This window comes from Trichosurus vulpecula, chromosome 5 (assembly GCF_011100635.1).
Source record: "Trichosurus vulpecula isolate mTriVul1 chromosome 5, mTriVul1.pri, whole genome shotgun sequence".
In the NCBI taxonomy this organism is placed as follows: Eukaryota; Metazoa; Chordata; class Mammalia; order Diprotodontia; family Phalangeridae; genus Trichosurus; species Trichosurus vulpecula.
Window position 1 is genome coordinate 257,770,359 of NC_050577.1, and position 17,255 is coordinate 257,787,613.

Consider the following 17,255-nt stretch of genomic DNA (forward strand, 5'->3'; position numbering starts at 1 on the left):
CTCAGAGAAATCCCAAGTCAAGGGACAGGAGATTTGGTCCTGGATGCTGCATCTTTACTCTATAGGTCTGTTCTAAGGAATGGAGTCAAAGATTGCCATCTTCAGCTAGACCTCATCCCTGTCTCCTGTCTTCCCTAACACCCCTAATTTGAATCCTGTCTCTGGTTTCCAAATCGTATAGACTGTTCCAAAAGATTTAGTGCAATTTGAAGCTTTTAAGTCTATTTAAGCTATTCAGCTATTAAAGCTTAAAGCTGCTGCTAAGACTTTTGGGATAGCTTATATCTTCAGTTTAGTGTTTTAGTTAATATTCAGTGAAATTTGGCTGTTGCTATATCTTCCCACCCAATTCCTTCATTATGCGGCACCGTGGAATATGACCCTCTCTACTCTCTCCACCTTCGATGATGAAGTTTTCGGTGATAAATTACCAGTAGAACTCATCCTCCTTCATTAATAGAAATATTATTGAATTCTGTTGTGTATTCTCCTGGGGATTTTTCACCTGTCTCACTATTTGCTTTGGTGATAGCAGGAGAAGAAAAAGTAGGATCAGAGCCAGTGGGCACGTATTAGGGTGTCAGATCGTGGGTGTTTTGTTCCTGGCCACGTTGAGTATATTTAATTATTAGTGACTTCCACTCTGCGTGTGAAAAAAGAACTCAGTATTAGGCTTTGGGCTGGTCAGTATTAGACAGGTCCAGCCATTTGACACCATTGTCATTCTTGTGTCATGTTCCGTGTCAGTTCAGGTGGCCTGTCCAGCCCTTAAAATGACTCACCTCCTGGTGATGAGTGATAGGTCCATTTCTCTTGACCCGTTCCATTCTAGTTGTATGCATCCTTACGTTCTCCTCTTCTCGTCTTTGTCCTTTGATCTGGGATTTCCCAGCTTTGTGCTGGGATCATGTGAGGGAGGGCTAAGTAAATGTAAGGGGCTTTTATTTTTTTGAATAAGTTTTATCGGTGCCATTTATTTTGATGTCACACTCCATTTCCAGATATGACCCTATCACTACATATATATGTATGTGTGTATATGTATATATGTGTGTGCATGTGTGTGTACATACACACACATGCACACACATATGTATATATACATACATACATCCTTGTTTGTAAAAAATAAATAAGACAGTTAAACAAAACTGAGTATCTCAGTGACTATGCCTAAGAACACATATAGCATTTTGTAACTACGATAATAGCTAGTATTTGTATAAGCACTTAACTCTGTGCCAAGCATTCTGCTAAATAACTGTTATCTTACTTGATCCTTACAACAGACCCTAGGAGGTAGGTTCTATTATGAGCTTCACTATATACAGAGGACAAAACTAAGAGGTGGCGCACAAGATAAGAGTACTGGGCCTGGAGTCCAGAAGACCTGAATTTGAATATGACCTAGACATTTAATAGCTTTGTGTTCCTGGGCAAATCACTTAACACTCTCTCTCTCCCTCTCTCTCCTTGCCTCAGTTTACTCATCTGTAAAATTGGGCTATTAATAGCCTCCATTTCCCAGAGTTGTTGCCAGGATCAAATGACTTTTAGAGTATTTTGTAAACCTTAAAGCTCTACATAAAATTCAATTATTAGTATTATTAGTCCCTATTTCTCTACTGATAGGCAGGAGACAAATTTTCTTACCGCTCCCCTGGGGCTAAGATTGACCCTTATGTTTGATGTTCATTTATTTTGGTTAGAACAGCACCAAAAAAGGTTTTTGTTTCATTCCTTTGAAAGACATTCCGATATGTGACACTCTTGTTCTATTCTTTGTGTATCAAAATGTGTATATTTGTGAAACTTTGCAAACCATAAAGCACTCTACAAATGTTAGAAGTTATTATGATTATTTCTCAAGTGCATCATAATTTTTTTTTCAAAAGACATTGAGTTACCTCGTGTGTGAGATAAATACAGGGAGCAGTGAAGGCGAGTCTTTGGCTCATGGAGCGATTTTGACAGGTCGAGCTGACATGGTCCTTTTCTTTTTCAGGACCTGCAGATCGAACGAGAGAGGAGCACATATAACATATCTGGAGGCTGTACAGCCCTCGTTGTGGTCTGCCTCTTAGGAAAGCTGTACGTGGCCAATGCTGGCGATAGCAGGTAAGCGTGTTATCGATTTTGTACTTAATCGACTGTGTTGATTTTATTCTTCATCACATCTGTGTGTGTGTGCGCACATGCGCGCCCACATGCATTCTCTCTTCTGTTGATATGTAAGCACTTTGAGGGCAGGGATTTTCTATGTTTGTCTTTACAGGTGCTTAATAAATGCTTATTGATTGTTGATTGACTAGGACAAGCTTTGCAGTCAGCTTTTCTCTGGTCCACAATACCCGAGATATAACCAAAGCAGCAGTCTTCATGTGTGCAAGACTGTTGGTCACAGGTTAAGTGTGGCTGGGGGCATCTGCTAGAGATTTATTTTTAATTCTCAATGTGGGAGAACCTTGCCATCCTCATTGAGGACAAAAGACCGTGCCTTTGAGCTCCCCAGACAATCCTTCTACTTTTACTTCTGTTTCCCTGCTGGTTTTTCTCACCCCTCAGTCTACAGCAAAGTATATCCGCTGCTGGGCCAGCTGGGTTGGGCAGTGGGTAGAGCACCGGGCCTGGAGTCAGGAACACTTGTGTTTAAATCTGGCCCCAGACACTTTATTGGCTGTGTGACCCTGGGCAAGTCACATAACCCCTGGTTGCTTCAGTTTCCTCATCACCTGCCTCCCAAGGTTGTGAGGATCGAATGAGATAACAATTATAATATATTAGCATGGTCCCTGGTACAGAATTATCACTATAGAAATGTTAGCTATTATTAACTGTTATTACTGCTACTCACAAAGCCCTTTGGAGAGTGTGAATCATTTATACTACAAAGAAACAGATCTCTGCTCACAAATGAGAGTAAAATTTCATTTATCAAAGGAGATATTTGTAAAACACTTAGCACAGGGCCTAGCACATGGTAGGTACTTAACAAATGTTCGTTCCCTCTCCTCCTTCCTTAAGTGTGACAAGGGAATGGACGTTCTGTGTGATGTGCGAATTTAAAGGTGAATAAAGCTTACCACTTTACGTGATGAAACATGTTTATTTTAACCATTTTTTATTTACGTCCTTCTAAATTGTATTCTATATTCACAAGCCTCTTTTGTAAACATGTCCAATGTAATTCTAAACTTTCGTTGGTGACGCACGCCCATCTCTGTGATCAGGGCCTTTTGAGATCGGTGCGGCTGTTTGTCAAGGTGGCTTTTCTTGGAAGTGGTTCATTGGTCTTCTCCTTTATTCTCACATCAGGGCATGATTATTTGCATTATTTGGGGCACTGTTTCCCCCAAGTCCTTATCTACCCGCCGGCCTCGTGTCTGCTGCTACCATAACCATGCGAGTTGTCAAGAGGCAGTCAATTGCAACTTTGCAAAACTTACATGAAAAACCAGGTTTATTACAAGAGAAGTGAATGCGTGTGGAACCCTAAGCAAGAGCAAAGAGTTCACAACCCAAAGAGAAGCTTGCGTATTTATGACAGTCCCACAAAAGAAAGAGGAGGAAACTGAAATCTCCTAAATTGGAGGAGGAAAGGTGCATTTAAGGTGGGAAGAGGAGGAGCAAGATGATGGCCAAAGTGCCATTCTTTTCCCTTGGGAACTACTAGAGTCCAGCAGTTTTACAGAATAAACCCTTTTATTAAGGGGACTTGTTCTGCGAACTTTGGATTCAGTCAAAGGGCTGCACTTGAGGACTTAAGAGGGCCTCATGTGGCCTCGAGGCTGCAGGTTCTCCACCCCTGTGCTAGACCGTGAAGGGTAGGATGATGTGCTTCTCTCCAAGGGTCCCAGCCACACAAGCAGCTTCTCAGTCTGGTGCAGACTGACTGACTGGAGCTTATCTTGACTCCAAAGGACGCACAGGGAGTCTAGCTTGGGCTGCGAACAACACATTATGGCAGCTCGGGGTGACAGGTAAGGAGTTGCGCCCTTGACACGTTCAGGGCCTCTTGTACACTCTGGGTCCAGTGTTTCTGGAAAGTATGGCAGCTCAAGAAGACAGACTAAGTGGGATTCAGGGCAACAGAGATATGGATCATACAGGGCAAACCAGCTCACGTAACATTCCATTCAAGCCTACCGTTAGTTGGCTTGGTCCTGAAAGCTTTATTCTTTATTGCATCCCATTTGTTTTTTCTTTCTAAGTATATAATTCATCATGTGATAGTCAAATCTGCCCTGTTTGTCTGTGTTTCCTTCTGGCATTTTATTTTAAAAGAAATGTTTCAAAGACTCTCCCTTCCTTCCTTCCTTCCTTCCTTCCTCCTTTTCCTTCCTTCCTTCCTTTCTTAGCATCCTCTCCTACCTCCTTCCCTTAAAAAATAAAAAGAAAGAAAAACAAAATCCTTATAACAAGTATTCATAGTCAAGCAAAACAAATCCTTCATTGGCTGTGTTGTAAAACATATGTCTCATCCTGTACCTCAAGTCCTTTACTACTCTGTCGTGAGGTGAGTAGCACATTTCATCGCTGGTCCTCTGGAATGGCTCTTGGTTATTGTACTGACTGTAGTTCACACATCTTTCAAAACTGTTTTTCTTTAAAATATTACTGTTTAACTTGTTCTCCTAATTCTGTTCTCTTTGTTCTGTATCAGTTCATATAAGTTTTCTCAAGTTTCTCTGAATCCAACATTGGCTGCTGCATAAAATTCCACTGCATTTACATAGCACCATTTCTCCATCTGTTACCCATGTAGAGGGTACCACTTAATCTATATACCGTTAATGAGAAACAACACAGATAGCGAGCTTGGCCTCTGAGCCAGCAAGAACTGGATTCAAATTCTGCCTCTGACCTCATGCTGGCTGTGTGACCTATCATGTAAAAATATTTCAATACAACTGTTTTCCTTTGTAATCTCATGTATTTTATTTTATATATTTAAAAATTATTAAACTGAGAAAGGCTCAGTCTGGCTTCCACAGACTGCCCGAGGATTCCATGACATAAAAAAGGTTAAGAAGCCCAGATTTAGAATTTAAATTCATCCTCATCTTATTGTCAGGTGAAGATCCTGTGAGGTGGGTATGCTTTTTCCCTATTTTGCCAATAAGGGAACCACAGCTCAGAGAGATTTCAGTGATTCACCAGTGGTCACAGAACTAGTAAGGGTCATTGAGAAGTCTCTCCTGGCTCCAAGATGATACTGTTTTTTATTGTACTTCATGAGCGTGTACCATTTTTACACTTCTTCCTTCCTTAAAAGTAGGGACTTAATTTTCTATTATGTATTCCCATTGCTTGGTACTCAGTAAGTGCTTAATAAATAAAAATAAATTCATTCACCTCTTGAGGGCTAGCTACTCTTATTCCATTTATGATTGGGAAACAGGGATTCTGAGAAGATTAAAAATTGATCCTGGATCATTTTCTTATTATTCCTCTTTACAAAGTAATTGATTTTGTCCCATTAACCACTTTCATCCTGCAACTGCCTAACCCATCTTTGTCTGTGAGTGTAGTTCAGAGTTCAGCTGGCCTGTAATGGGTTAAGTTTAAAAATCCAGCTCCCTTGCTCAAGGAATTTAACTGACCTTGGAGAATGTGTGTGAACAGAAAAGGAGTTTGGCCTTGATCTGTTTACTCCACCAAGTTTCTCCCTTGAAGGATGTCTGCTTTGCTATCTTGCACCTGCATTCAGACCGTCAGCACTTCTGATGAGAGGTGGGGGGAGTAGGGGGGGTGGTATTGCTAGCCCCGATTACCAAATTTCCAACCAGTCATGTTGTTCCGTGCACCTCAGCTCTGTCATCTGTCCTCCTCTGTTCTTTGTTCTGTACTCCCCAAAACCTACAAAAGGGAGAATTGTCTCTTTGCTTGGAGTCTTTGACTTTCATGGAGCCAAGCTATTGACCCATTTATTGACAAGTAGCATACGCTTGCTGATAAATGTTGTGTTGCGCAGACATCTGCCTCAGTTTCTCCTTTTGTTAAAATCTCATGCAGCAGGGGCAGAGCCAAGGTGGCGGTTGGAAAGCAGGGACTCGCCTAAAGCTCTGCCCCAGGACCCTCCAAACACCTATAAAAAATAGCTCTGAACAAATTCTAGAACTGCAGAACCCACAAAATAGTAGAGGGAAGCAGGGCTCCAGCCCAGGACAGCCTGGATGGTTTCTGGGTAAGGTCTATCACACAGAGCTGGGAGCAGAGAGGGGCAGAGCCCAGCGTGGGCTGGGCCTGGACCAACCAGACCGGGAGCCAGGAGGAGCAGGCCCTAGCGCCCTGAATCAGTGAGCTGTGGCAGTTACCAGACTTCTCAACCCACAAACACCAAAGACAACAGAGAAGGTTAGTGGGAAAAGCTGCAGGGACAGAGTGAAAGGAGTTTGAGGTTCAGCCACCACCCCGGGGGCAGCGGAGGTGGTACAGCTCCGAGGACAGAACTATAGCTGCAGTTGCTTCTGGCCCCCAGGCCCACCTGGTGGGAGGAATTAAGTGGCAGACCAGAGCGGGAATGCAGAGCCTGCTTAGATCTGAGTCGCGGTCCGGGTTGGCGGTTCTTGGGGAAGGAGGGGCGCTAGTGTAGCAGAGCTTGCTGTATAGAAAAAGCTCTGAAAACAACAGTGCAGCCCCTCAACCTTGGGACAAAGTACTCTCTACTCTATAAGCAGTCACACCCCAACGAAAAACTCAAGGGTCAAGTAGTTGACTGGGAACATGACTAGGCAGCGAACATGAACTCAGATTCAGACTCAGACTTTGGAATCTTTCTTTGGGGACACAGAAGACCAAAACACACAGCCAGAAGAAGTCAACAAAGTCAAAGAGCCTACATCAAAAGCCTCCAAGAAAAACATGAACTGGTCTCAGGCCATGGAAGAGCTCAAAAAGGATTTGGAAAATTAAGTTAGAGAAATAGAGGAAAAATTGGGAAGAGAAATGAGAAGGATGTGAGAAAACCATGAAAAACAAGTCAATGACTGGCTAAAGGAGGCCCAAAAAAATACTGAAGAAAATAACACCTTAAAAAATAGACTAACTCAAATGGCAAAAGAGCTCCAAAAAGCCAATGAGGAGAAGAATGCCTTGAAAGGCAGAATTAGCCAAATGGAAAAGGAGGTCCAAAAGACCACTGAAGAAAATACTACCTTAAAAATTAGATTGGAGCAAGTGGAAGCTAGTGACTTTAGGAGAAAACAAGATATTATAAAACAGAACCAGAGGAATGAAAATGTGGAAGACAATGTGAAATATCTCATTGGAATAACCACTGACCTGGAAAATAGATCCAGGAGAGATAATTTAAAAATTCTTGGACTACCTGAAAGCCATGATCAAAAAAAGAACCTAGATGTGATCTTTCAAGAAATTATCAAGGAGAACTGCCACGATATTCTAGAGTCAGAAGGTAAAATAGAAATTGAAAGAATCCACCCATTGCCTTCTGAAAAAGATCCCAAAAAAAGACTCCTAGAAACGTTGCCAAATTCCAGAGCTCCCAGATCAAGGAGAAAATACTGCAAGCAGCCAGAAAGAAATAATTTGAGTATTGTGGAAACACAGTCAGGATAACACAAGATCTAGCAGCTTCTACCTTAAGGGATTGAAAGGCTTGGAATATGATACAATATTCCGGAGGTCAATGGAGCTAGGATTAAAACCAAGAATCACATACCCAGCAAAACTGAGTATCATGCTCCAAAGCAAAATATGGATCTTCAATAAAATAGAGGACTTTCAAGCTTTCTCAGTGAAAAGACCAGAGCTGAATAGAAAATTTGACTTTCAAACACAAGAATCAAGAGAAGCATGAAAAGGTAAACAAGAAAGAGAAATCATAAGGGACTTACTAAAGTTGAACTGTTTTGTTTACATTCCTGCATGGAAAGATGATGTGTATAATTTATGAGACCTCAGTATGAGGGTAGTTGAAAGGAATATACATACATATGTACATATATATATATATATAGATAGATAGATAGATAGATAGACAGAGGGCACAGGGTGAGTTGAATATGAAGGGATGATATCTAAACAAATAAAATCAAATTAAGGGATGAGAGAGGAATATATTGAGAGAGGGAGAAATAGAATGGGGTAAATTATCTTGCATAAAAGTGGCAAGAAAAAGCAGTTCTGTGGGAAGGGAAGAGGGGGCAGGTGAGAGGGAATGAGTGAATCTTGCTCTCATCAGGTTTGACCTGAGGAGGCAATAACATACACACTCAATTGGGTATTTTACCCCCCAGGAAAGAAGGAAGAAGGAGATAAAAAAGGGGGATGATAGAAGGCAGGGCAGATAGAGGGAGGAGGTAATCAAAAGCAAGCACTTTTGAAAAGAGACAGGGTCAAGGGAGAAAATTGGATAAAGGGGGATAGGATAGGAGGGAGCAAAATATAGTTAGTCTTTCACAACATGAGTATTGTGGAAGGGTTTTGCATAATGATACACATGTGGCCTGTGTTGAATTGCTTGCCTTCTTAGGGAGGGTGGGTGGGGAGGAAAGAGGGGAGAGAATTTGGAACTCAAAGTTTTAAAAACAGATGTTCAAAAAAAAAGTTTTTGCACGCAACTAGGAAATAAGATATACAGGCAATGGGGCATAAAAATCTATCTTGCCTTACGAGAAAGTAAGGCAAAAGGGGATGGAGATGAGTGGGGTGACAGAAGGGAGCGTTGACTGGGGATCAGGGCAATCAGAATATATGCCATCTTGGAGTGGGAGGGAGGGTAGAAATGGGGAGAAAATTTGCAATTCAAACTCTTGTGAAAATTAATGCTGAAAACTAAAAATATTAAATAAATAAATAATGATTAAAAAGAAGAAGAAGTGAAAGACAAAAAAAATCTCATGCAACAATGCCTAGTGGCACATACATATTATACACACACACGCACGCACGCACACACACACACACACACACACACACACACAGATTAGAATCACTATCAATAATGTAGTCAAAACTCAAACTGAGGATCATAGTATAACTAAGACCTTGAGGGAGGTGGGCTCATCAAGGAGGGATAAAGAATTGTCTTAAATGCTCATGAGCTCAGGTACACGTTCTTTGTGGTTTTTTGGTCAGATTAAAAAGCAGCCAGAGCCAATGTGTAGGCATATTGGTTTGGATCACAAGGAAAATGCAATTAACTTAGCCATTAACTCTGTTGTTAATGGTAGTTGATGGCTTAAAGGTGTAAGAACTTTTGCTGAAATTAGAGGTGTTGGAATAGAAAAATACCCAGGAAAGGTAAATGCACTGATTTAAACATACTTGTAGAAATTTGTACACATTATCACTTACTGACAAGCACTAATGAAGGCAAGAGAGCTTAAAATTCAAACAAATGATTTGAGTTGGCAGTAGATGTGTGAACGGAGCCCTAATTAAACTAATGTACCATTTGTCCTTCTCTGTTGCCAGATAACTAGCTGCTATATGTTACATGTTGGCAGTTTTACCAAGTCAGAGAAGTTCTTATTGGAGGCTTTGAGTCTGTATGATAATCCCAATCAAACGTGCTTAGATTGTAAGCTGTTGGTGGGCAGTAATTCTTTTTTCCTTATATGACTTGTTACATTGTCAAGTGACTGACCTATTTCTATAAAGCTAAATACTTTGGGGATTTTTCTGCAGGAGTGGCATGAATATGTACTGACCTATTATTCTTGCTCTGGTCCCCCTTGCAGTCAGTGGCAGTCATTTATAAGATGCTTTTGGAGGAGCTAGGGGCAGAATGGAACATCACTAACCTAGGTGACTGTCCCATATGGTATTCTCTAGCCTCTAAACTTGGCGCCTTGTTTAACCTGCTAAGCCAGCCAATTAATGATAGTCTCCTGATGTTGGACCTACCAGAGACTGTCCGTTCATTTACAGGAAATTGTTTGTCTGTTGAACCCTTCAGAATGACCCAGCAGGAAAAGACTAGCCTTTCCAGTGAGACAACCATATGTTTTTAACTGCTTAAAGCATAACTAGTCCCTTCTCAATTTCTAGACTAGTTCACCTTAACCACCTCCTAGAACGAAGATTTCTTAACCTGGGGCAGCCTGGGACCTTTTTGTTAAAGTTGTTTTTATAAGTCTTTCAATATAAGTGGTAATTACCTGGAAATTTCTGATGCTGTGTATTTTATGCATTTAAAAATATTATTTTGAGAATGACTCCATAGGTTTCCAATTGCTGAAGGACACAAAAAAGGTTAAGAATGCCTCTCCAACGGGCAGCTAGGTTGTGCAGTGAGTAGAGCACCAGCCCTGGAGTCAGGAGGACCTGAGTTCAAATCCGGCCTCAGACACTTGACACACTTACTAGCAGTGTGACCTTGGGCAAGTCACTTGACCCAATTGCCCTGCTTTCCCCCCTGCAACAACTACAACAAAAAAGAATGCCAGTCCTACAGGGTTCATATGGGATCAGGAGTTTGAAAAAAAAAAAGCAAATGGTAGGATGTTTGTTATAACATTTAAATGAAAAAAACATGCAGGTAACCTCTCTTGTACTCTGGGAGTGGCAGGATAATTTCTGTGTTCTGGATGACACCACTCTGAGTTTACTTAATTTTTCAAATAAAAATTTGGTGCAGGACAGTCTTTTATTTCACTCCACCAAAAACTCAAAAGATGTAAAGGACTGACAAGACAAGATAGAATGAATGTATAAAATACTCTAAAGCAGGTACTCTTCGAAGAAACTGATTTTGGGATTGCCAATAGGGCACTACTCCCAACATTCCAGTGACTCCCTTGCTCTCTTGTAGAGTCCTACTCAGTCCCTCCAAGACTCATAGTGACCCTGTGGTTTGGACTTCCCATCATTCTTGCAGTAACTGAATAACTCACTGTAATAGTGATGGGGGGGATAGGTGGGTGGTAAGGTTTAAACTCTTACACCCCCATGTCTCTAGATGCATAAGCCTCGTAGGCAATCTTTCACTTTCTCTAAGTGGCATATTGCTCAGAAATACCGCCCCCCACCATTTTTTTTTTTTTTAAGAAAGGTAGGGCTTCTAAAGGCCAGATTCTCAAACTCTAGAATAGAGGAGCTTCTCTCTTTTTCTAGTCTTTCTATCCAACCTGACTCATGATTTTCTTTCTCCATATCAATGAGCATACTATTGATTCCTTGCGCTTTCCTACTGAGCTTCCCTCCTACCTTATTCTCTCTTCCCTATCACTCATCTAAGCTCAAATTCCTAGCACTTGGAGATCTTTTCAGATAATAGAGAAGGAAAAGTGTATTAATGTAGGAGCTCTATAATCCCCAGGGAGAAAGGGAGAGAGGCAGTAATAATAATAATATAATGTAATGGTGATATTTATCCTCAAAAGAGGGTGGGGGGTCGTTTTGTCATGGCACTTGGCTATCTGTCCCATAGCTTGGCATGCCTTCCCCCATGTCTGCCTGCCGAGATCTTATGCATGAAACAGGAGAATTCAAATGAATATGAGAGACCTACATAAAGTAATTCAAATAAAGGAAATAGATTCAAAAGCACAGTAAACTGACAAGAATCATGGGAATGAAGACAGCATTGATGGGAAACAGTACTCAAAGTAAATAAGACCTAGTTCAAATGGTTCCTCCTTCATGAAGCCTTCCCTTCCATTCACTCTCTAGTCCAGCCATACTGGCCTTTTTGGTCTTCTTCACCCAAGATACTCGATCTGCCATCTTTGTGCATTTGTATTGGCTCTCTCCTGGGCCTGGAATGCCCTCCCTCCTCGCTTTCACCTCCACAAGTTCTTGGCTTCCAGCCTTAAATACCACCTTATGTAGGAGCAGCCCTTAGCGCTTAGCCCTTTCCTGGTCTTTCGCCTCTTAACCGCTCCCACCCCCTCTCAATCCTCCATCCCCCAGATTCTGGTGCCTTCTCTTCTGAGATTACCTTATATCTATATTGTATGTACCTTGTAGATAGATAGATAGATAGATAGATAGATAGATAGATAGATAGATAGATAGAATAGAAATCTATCTTTCTTTCCTGTTAAAGTATACATTCTATGTCTTCCCAAATAGAATATGAAAATCTGTTGAGTTCAGAAGCTATTTCTTCTGTGTGTGTGTGTGTGTGCGCGTGTGCATGAGCACATTCAGCACTTAGCACAGTGCCTGGCATATAGTAAGCACTTAATAAATGCTCACTGATTGATTTATTGCTTAAACCAAGGAATAATTATACCTCTTTGAGGATATTCCCTTTTTCTGACACAGTAAAATAGTGAGGCATTCTGTAAAAATGTTTCCAACCCAAGAAATTATTTATGATGAATTTTGGATTTCTTTGTACAATTGTCTAATGTTAGACCTTCCAGAGACTGTTAGTTTATAGGAAATTGTTCATCTATCAAACCCTTCACAGAATGATCCAGCAGGAAAAGAACAGCCTTTCCAATAAGCTTATAATTTGACAGTGGCCTTCCTCTGAGTTCAAAATGCTTGATGTTCTTTCACTGACCAAATTAAATTTAAGGTTAACACACACTCTCTTTGTGAGATGGATATAAAATGTGGAATAGGGAGGGGGCCAATAAAACACCATTCTGAAAAACTTGGGACTCCAAGCTCTTCTCTCTCTCTTTCCCTCCCTCCCTCTCCCCCCCTCTCTCTCCCTTTCCATCTTCCTCTCCCTCTCTCCTTCCCTCTCCCCCTTTTCTTTCTCTCTCCCTCCCTCTCTCTTTTTCTCTCTCCTTCCCTCCTTCCTTTTCTCCCCCCCCCCCCCCCAATCATCCCTTTTCTTTATATCTTGGATCCCATACTTCTGGCCCATCTCTAGGGGCTCAGAGGGAAGGGGATATAGGTACTCTTATCACATATTTTTTTGAATGTCTACTATGTGCTCTATAATGTGTAACAAGAGACTGTGGGAGGGACAAAGAAACAATGAGGCATTGTTCTTGATCCAAACAAAGTAGGAAATTGGTATAATGTGAGGTGGCACCACAAACCAAATGAATCCAAGAGAAGTTAAGTCACGGTAACATCATAATAATATCATCTGTGGTTATCTAGCGATGGATGGAAGGATGTCACTGCTGAATAATAGACAGGAATGCACTAGCTAAAGGACTTTTTCTAGTGGTCTTTGACCCTGATCCAGCTCTTTAAAAAGAGCTTCCTATAAGAGGTGAGACTTTGTGCTTGATCAGGTTGAAAGGGAAGAACGTGCTTCAGGATGGCACCTGGGGAGGGGGGGTCTCTTTTATTCAGAGTGGGAGAGAGCAAACTCAGTCAATATATTGACAATCAGCATAAGAAATTAAATGGGAATTTTGGGTGAGTTTTGGAAAGCTGCTGATGACACACAAAAGAGCAGATGACACAAAAAAAGTTTAGAAGCTCAGAATTGCATAAAATATATGTATAGTATTGTATAACATCGACATATTTTATCTTTTAATGCCGTGATATTTCAGACTTCTCTGGTATGAAGGGAGGGCCAAAAAAGTTCAGGTGGATTTTCCAGATTGCGGGGGTACCACGTCCCTAACCCCTGCGGCGTGGAAGGGATAACTATTTCCCTGCCCCGAATCTATGTCCTTGCCTCACATCCTGTGGGCCAGGAAGCTGTTTTTGCAAGGGGACTGCAGGTCCCTATGCACACCAGAAATCATTTTCTTTGTTTAACACCAATCTCATATGTAACATGACTTAGTATAATAAATAGGCAAATACACGTCTGCAGTTTCCAGTGTCTCACGCATCTAGTACTGTTTTCACAACGTAGATAGAGTCAGCATAATGGAGTAGATAGGAGAGCCAGCCCGGAATCAAGGAAACCTAGGTTCAAATACTCCTGGCCCTGTAACCTAGGGCAAGCCAGTTACATGCTCAGTGCTCCCAGGTAAAGGGAAGCAGAATGGCGCAGTGGATGGAGCTCCCAGCCTGGAGTCAAGAAGACTTGAGTTCAAGTCCAGCCTCAGACACTTACTAGCTGAGTGACCCCGGGCAAGTCACTTCACCCTGTTTGCCTCAGTTTCTTTATCTGTAAAATGAGCAGGAGAAGGAAATGGCAAACCACTCCAGTATCTTTGCCAAGAAAACCCCAAGTGGGGTCATGAAGAGTTGGAAACTGAATAGCAACAACAGCGCCCCCAGGTAACTCTCTTAAGACCATGATTGTAGAGTAGACGTGTCAGTCTGCTTTGATAGAAGGAGTTTCCCATACTAATGAAATCACAGATCAGGTTTAAAAAGAAAAAGATGCTGTTATGATTAATAAAATAAAAATTGAATTAAAATGTTACTGAATTTATGATAGCTTTTTATAATCATGTATTTCCTCAACCCACAAATGCATACTTTTAAATAATAAGAAATTTAATATTTCAGCAGCACAAAAAAAAGATTCAGTTCCATAAGCATTTATTAAGCACCTACTATGTAAAGGCTGTCAAAAAGAACTGGTTGCTCAAGTGATGATAACATCCAAACATTTATATGGTGCTTTAAGGTTTTGTAAAGTAACATGTTTTATGAATATTATCTCATTCAGTCCTCACAACAAGGCACATTAAGGCACATGCTATTCTTATCCCCATTTCACAGATGAGAAGACTGGTAGAGGTTGATTGATTTGCCCAAGGTCACAAAGCATCTGAAGCCCAGTTTGAAGTTGGTCTTCCTGGCTCCAGTTTTAGTGCACTATGCCATGCTCCACTTTTAAGTAGAAATGAAACTTGGGGAGCAAGTAACCATAACATCTTAAGGATAAATGAGGAGGGGGAGGAGAGCTTAAGTCAGTAGACTGTCTTTGATTTCCAGGCTTTGGGAGAACAGATTTCAAAGAATTTAGAGAAAGGATGGGTAGGATCCTGCGGCCCAAGATTCTACCAGGAAATTGGCCCGAGAGAGATGAGATATGTGGAAGAACAATATTCTGATAATACAGACATGAATACTCTTAATTTGGAAGTAAAGGCAGGGGAGAGTCTTGCAACTGATATAGTTTCATAGGGAACCCATTGACCAAAGCAGATTTTTTAAAAAATCAAGTAGAAAAGATAGAAGCAAGAGGTTATGATTTCATGACTTCGGAAGCTTGGCATAATCTTGTAAGAAGAATGTCAGGCAGGATGAAGGCCCAAACAAACTCATTGCTTATATTGAGTGCCAAGGATAGCAAAAGTGTTGTTTTGTAGCATTTTTAAAGTTAGGTTGGGGGCAAAAGCAATATTGTGGAAGAGATAGGACTGCTGCCTGGGATGTCTTCATTCCTTACTTCAGTCTTAGAGAGTTCCTCTCTTCCTCCTTAATTCTCCTCCCAGGGTGTTCATGGGGTGTTCATGGAGGTCTAGCGCCTCTGGTGTGAGGGCTTGCTAGGACCTTTTCAGGGGTGCTCATCCACTTTTGGTGTCCCCCTGTCACCCAGCTCTCACTTATGGCTCTCAGCAGGCGCAACTCAGTAAACCATCTCAGCAAAGGGGCTAAATCAGATTGAGTGTGACTGCAAGGCCTCGAACCCATTGGTGCTCTAAGGGAATGTCTACCTCAAGCATGTGAAGATTTTCCCTGGCGGAATGGGTGGATGAGAATAATTTGTTCTAACAGCCACAAAGGCAGCTGCGGAACACTTAGAGCTTAGTCAGGCTTAGAAGATGCCAAGGTCATCCCCTGTATCCTGGGTCATTGACAGTCAGGATGACTTTTCTCCTGCCGCTGGACTTGGATGACTCAGGAAGAGAGAATGAGGCTGAGGATGCTGCACAACTCATTGGTCATTATCCTCTTCAAAAAACGAACAACAGCAAATTCTCTACATTGAGTAAAGACTTGAAAGGCCCCAAATGAGCCTAGAATTCTAAATATGGAATCAAGCTTAACAGAAGGCAAGAATTAAATTGGGTTTTCCAACATAAAAAAAAATGCTTTTGTAAAGTACATCATATCTTGTGTATATAGTATAGAACTCCAGACCATTTTCCAATGTAGGGGAAAAAATCCTGTAAGATAGGGAGGAAAAAAGGTTTAACTGCTATATGTCTTAGAAATAAATCTGACATTCCATGCAAAATAAATATATTTTAAGAAATCTTTAATGGAAATTCATTGTAGCAAGTTCTACGTTAAGTAGCAAAATGTTTTTCTGAATTCATACATGCATCACCAAAAGCTGACAATCAACTCAGCAAAATACTAGTTTTAATATACACTTCAGTTAAGCAGTTTTACCCCCATAGAAGATATCTTTGTCGAACCCTTGGCTCAAACTCCACCATCTATGGGAAACCTTTCTTAGTTCCTCCTCATGGCTTCCGGTTCAAACTACAGTGTAACATTGTATTTATTCTCTCTATATTTATTCCAAATATATTTATGTGCGTACTTATTGCCTCCCTCATTAGAATATAATCTTCTGATGAGATAAGATTATTTTATTCATTGTATTCATAGGAAGCGAAGTATTGTAGTACATAGGAGTACTGGGCCTAGAGTCAGGAAGACATGAGTTCAAATCCAGCCTCAGAAACTTAAGAGCTGTGTGACTGTGGGCAAGTCACTTAACCTCTACCTGCCTCAGGTGAGAACTGGAAAATGGGGATAAGTAGCACCTACCTCCCTGGGATGTTGTAAGGATCAAATGAGATCATTATAAGGCAGAGCTTTTCAAACCTTAAAGTGCTGTATAAATGTAGAATTTATTCAGTTGCTATGATTCCAGGAAGGGAAGAAAGGCTGGATCAGTACCAATCCATTATCACTATTTAAATGCATTTCAAAATACAGTCCCTGGTTCCCATATGAAGAAGAGCAAACATATACAGTGAGAAACATGGAGTTAAATGATACTACAAAAGTTATGTACCTTTTAAGACTTGAATAAAAAATTCACATGGCTAGCATATAGAGGATAGCAAATAGACACTGGTCATTTTTTTTCCAGTCATTTTTCTGTCATGTCCTACTCTTCGTGACCCCATTTGGGATTTTCTTTTTTTTTCTTGAGGGGGGAAGGCAAAGGCAATTGGGGTTAAGTGACTTGCCCAAGGTCACACAGCTAGTAAGTGTGTCAGGAGTCTGAGGCTGAATTTGAGCTCAGGTCCTTCTGACTCCAGGGCCGTTGCTCTACTCACTGCACCACCTAGCTGCCTCAATTTGGGGTCTTCTTAGCAAAGATTCTGGAGTGGCTGGCCATTTCGTTCTCTAGCTCATTTTACAGATGAGGAAACTGAGGCTAGTAGGGTCAACAGTGTCACACAGCTAATAAGTGTCTGAGGCCAGAGTTGAACTCA

At 41.2% G+C, this 17,255-nt stretch overlaps 1 protein-coding gene across 1 annotated transcript in view; it reads left to right on the forward strand.

Annotated features, from left to right (window-relative positions):
* The window catches only part of PPM1H (protein phosphatase, Mg2+/Mn2+ dependent 1H), a 317,942-nt gene that overhangs the window by 156,031 nt on the left and 144,656 nt on the right, over positions 1 to 17,255 (forward strand). The window contains exon 4 of the mRNA XM_036760023.1: positions 2,006 to 2,118. Coding sequence (XP_036615918.1) covers positions 2,006 to 2,118 — 113 coding nt within the window. The remainder of the gene's footprint in view (positions 1 to 2,005; positions 2,119 to 17,255) is intronic.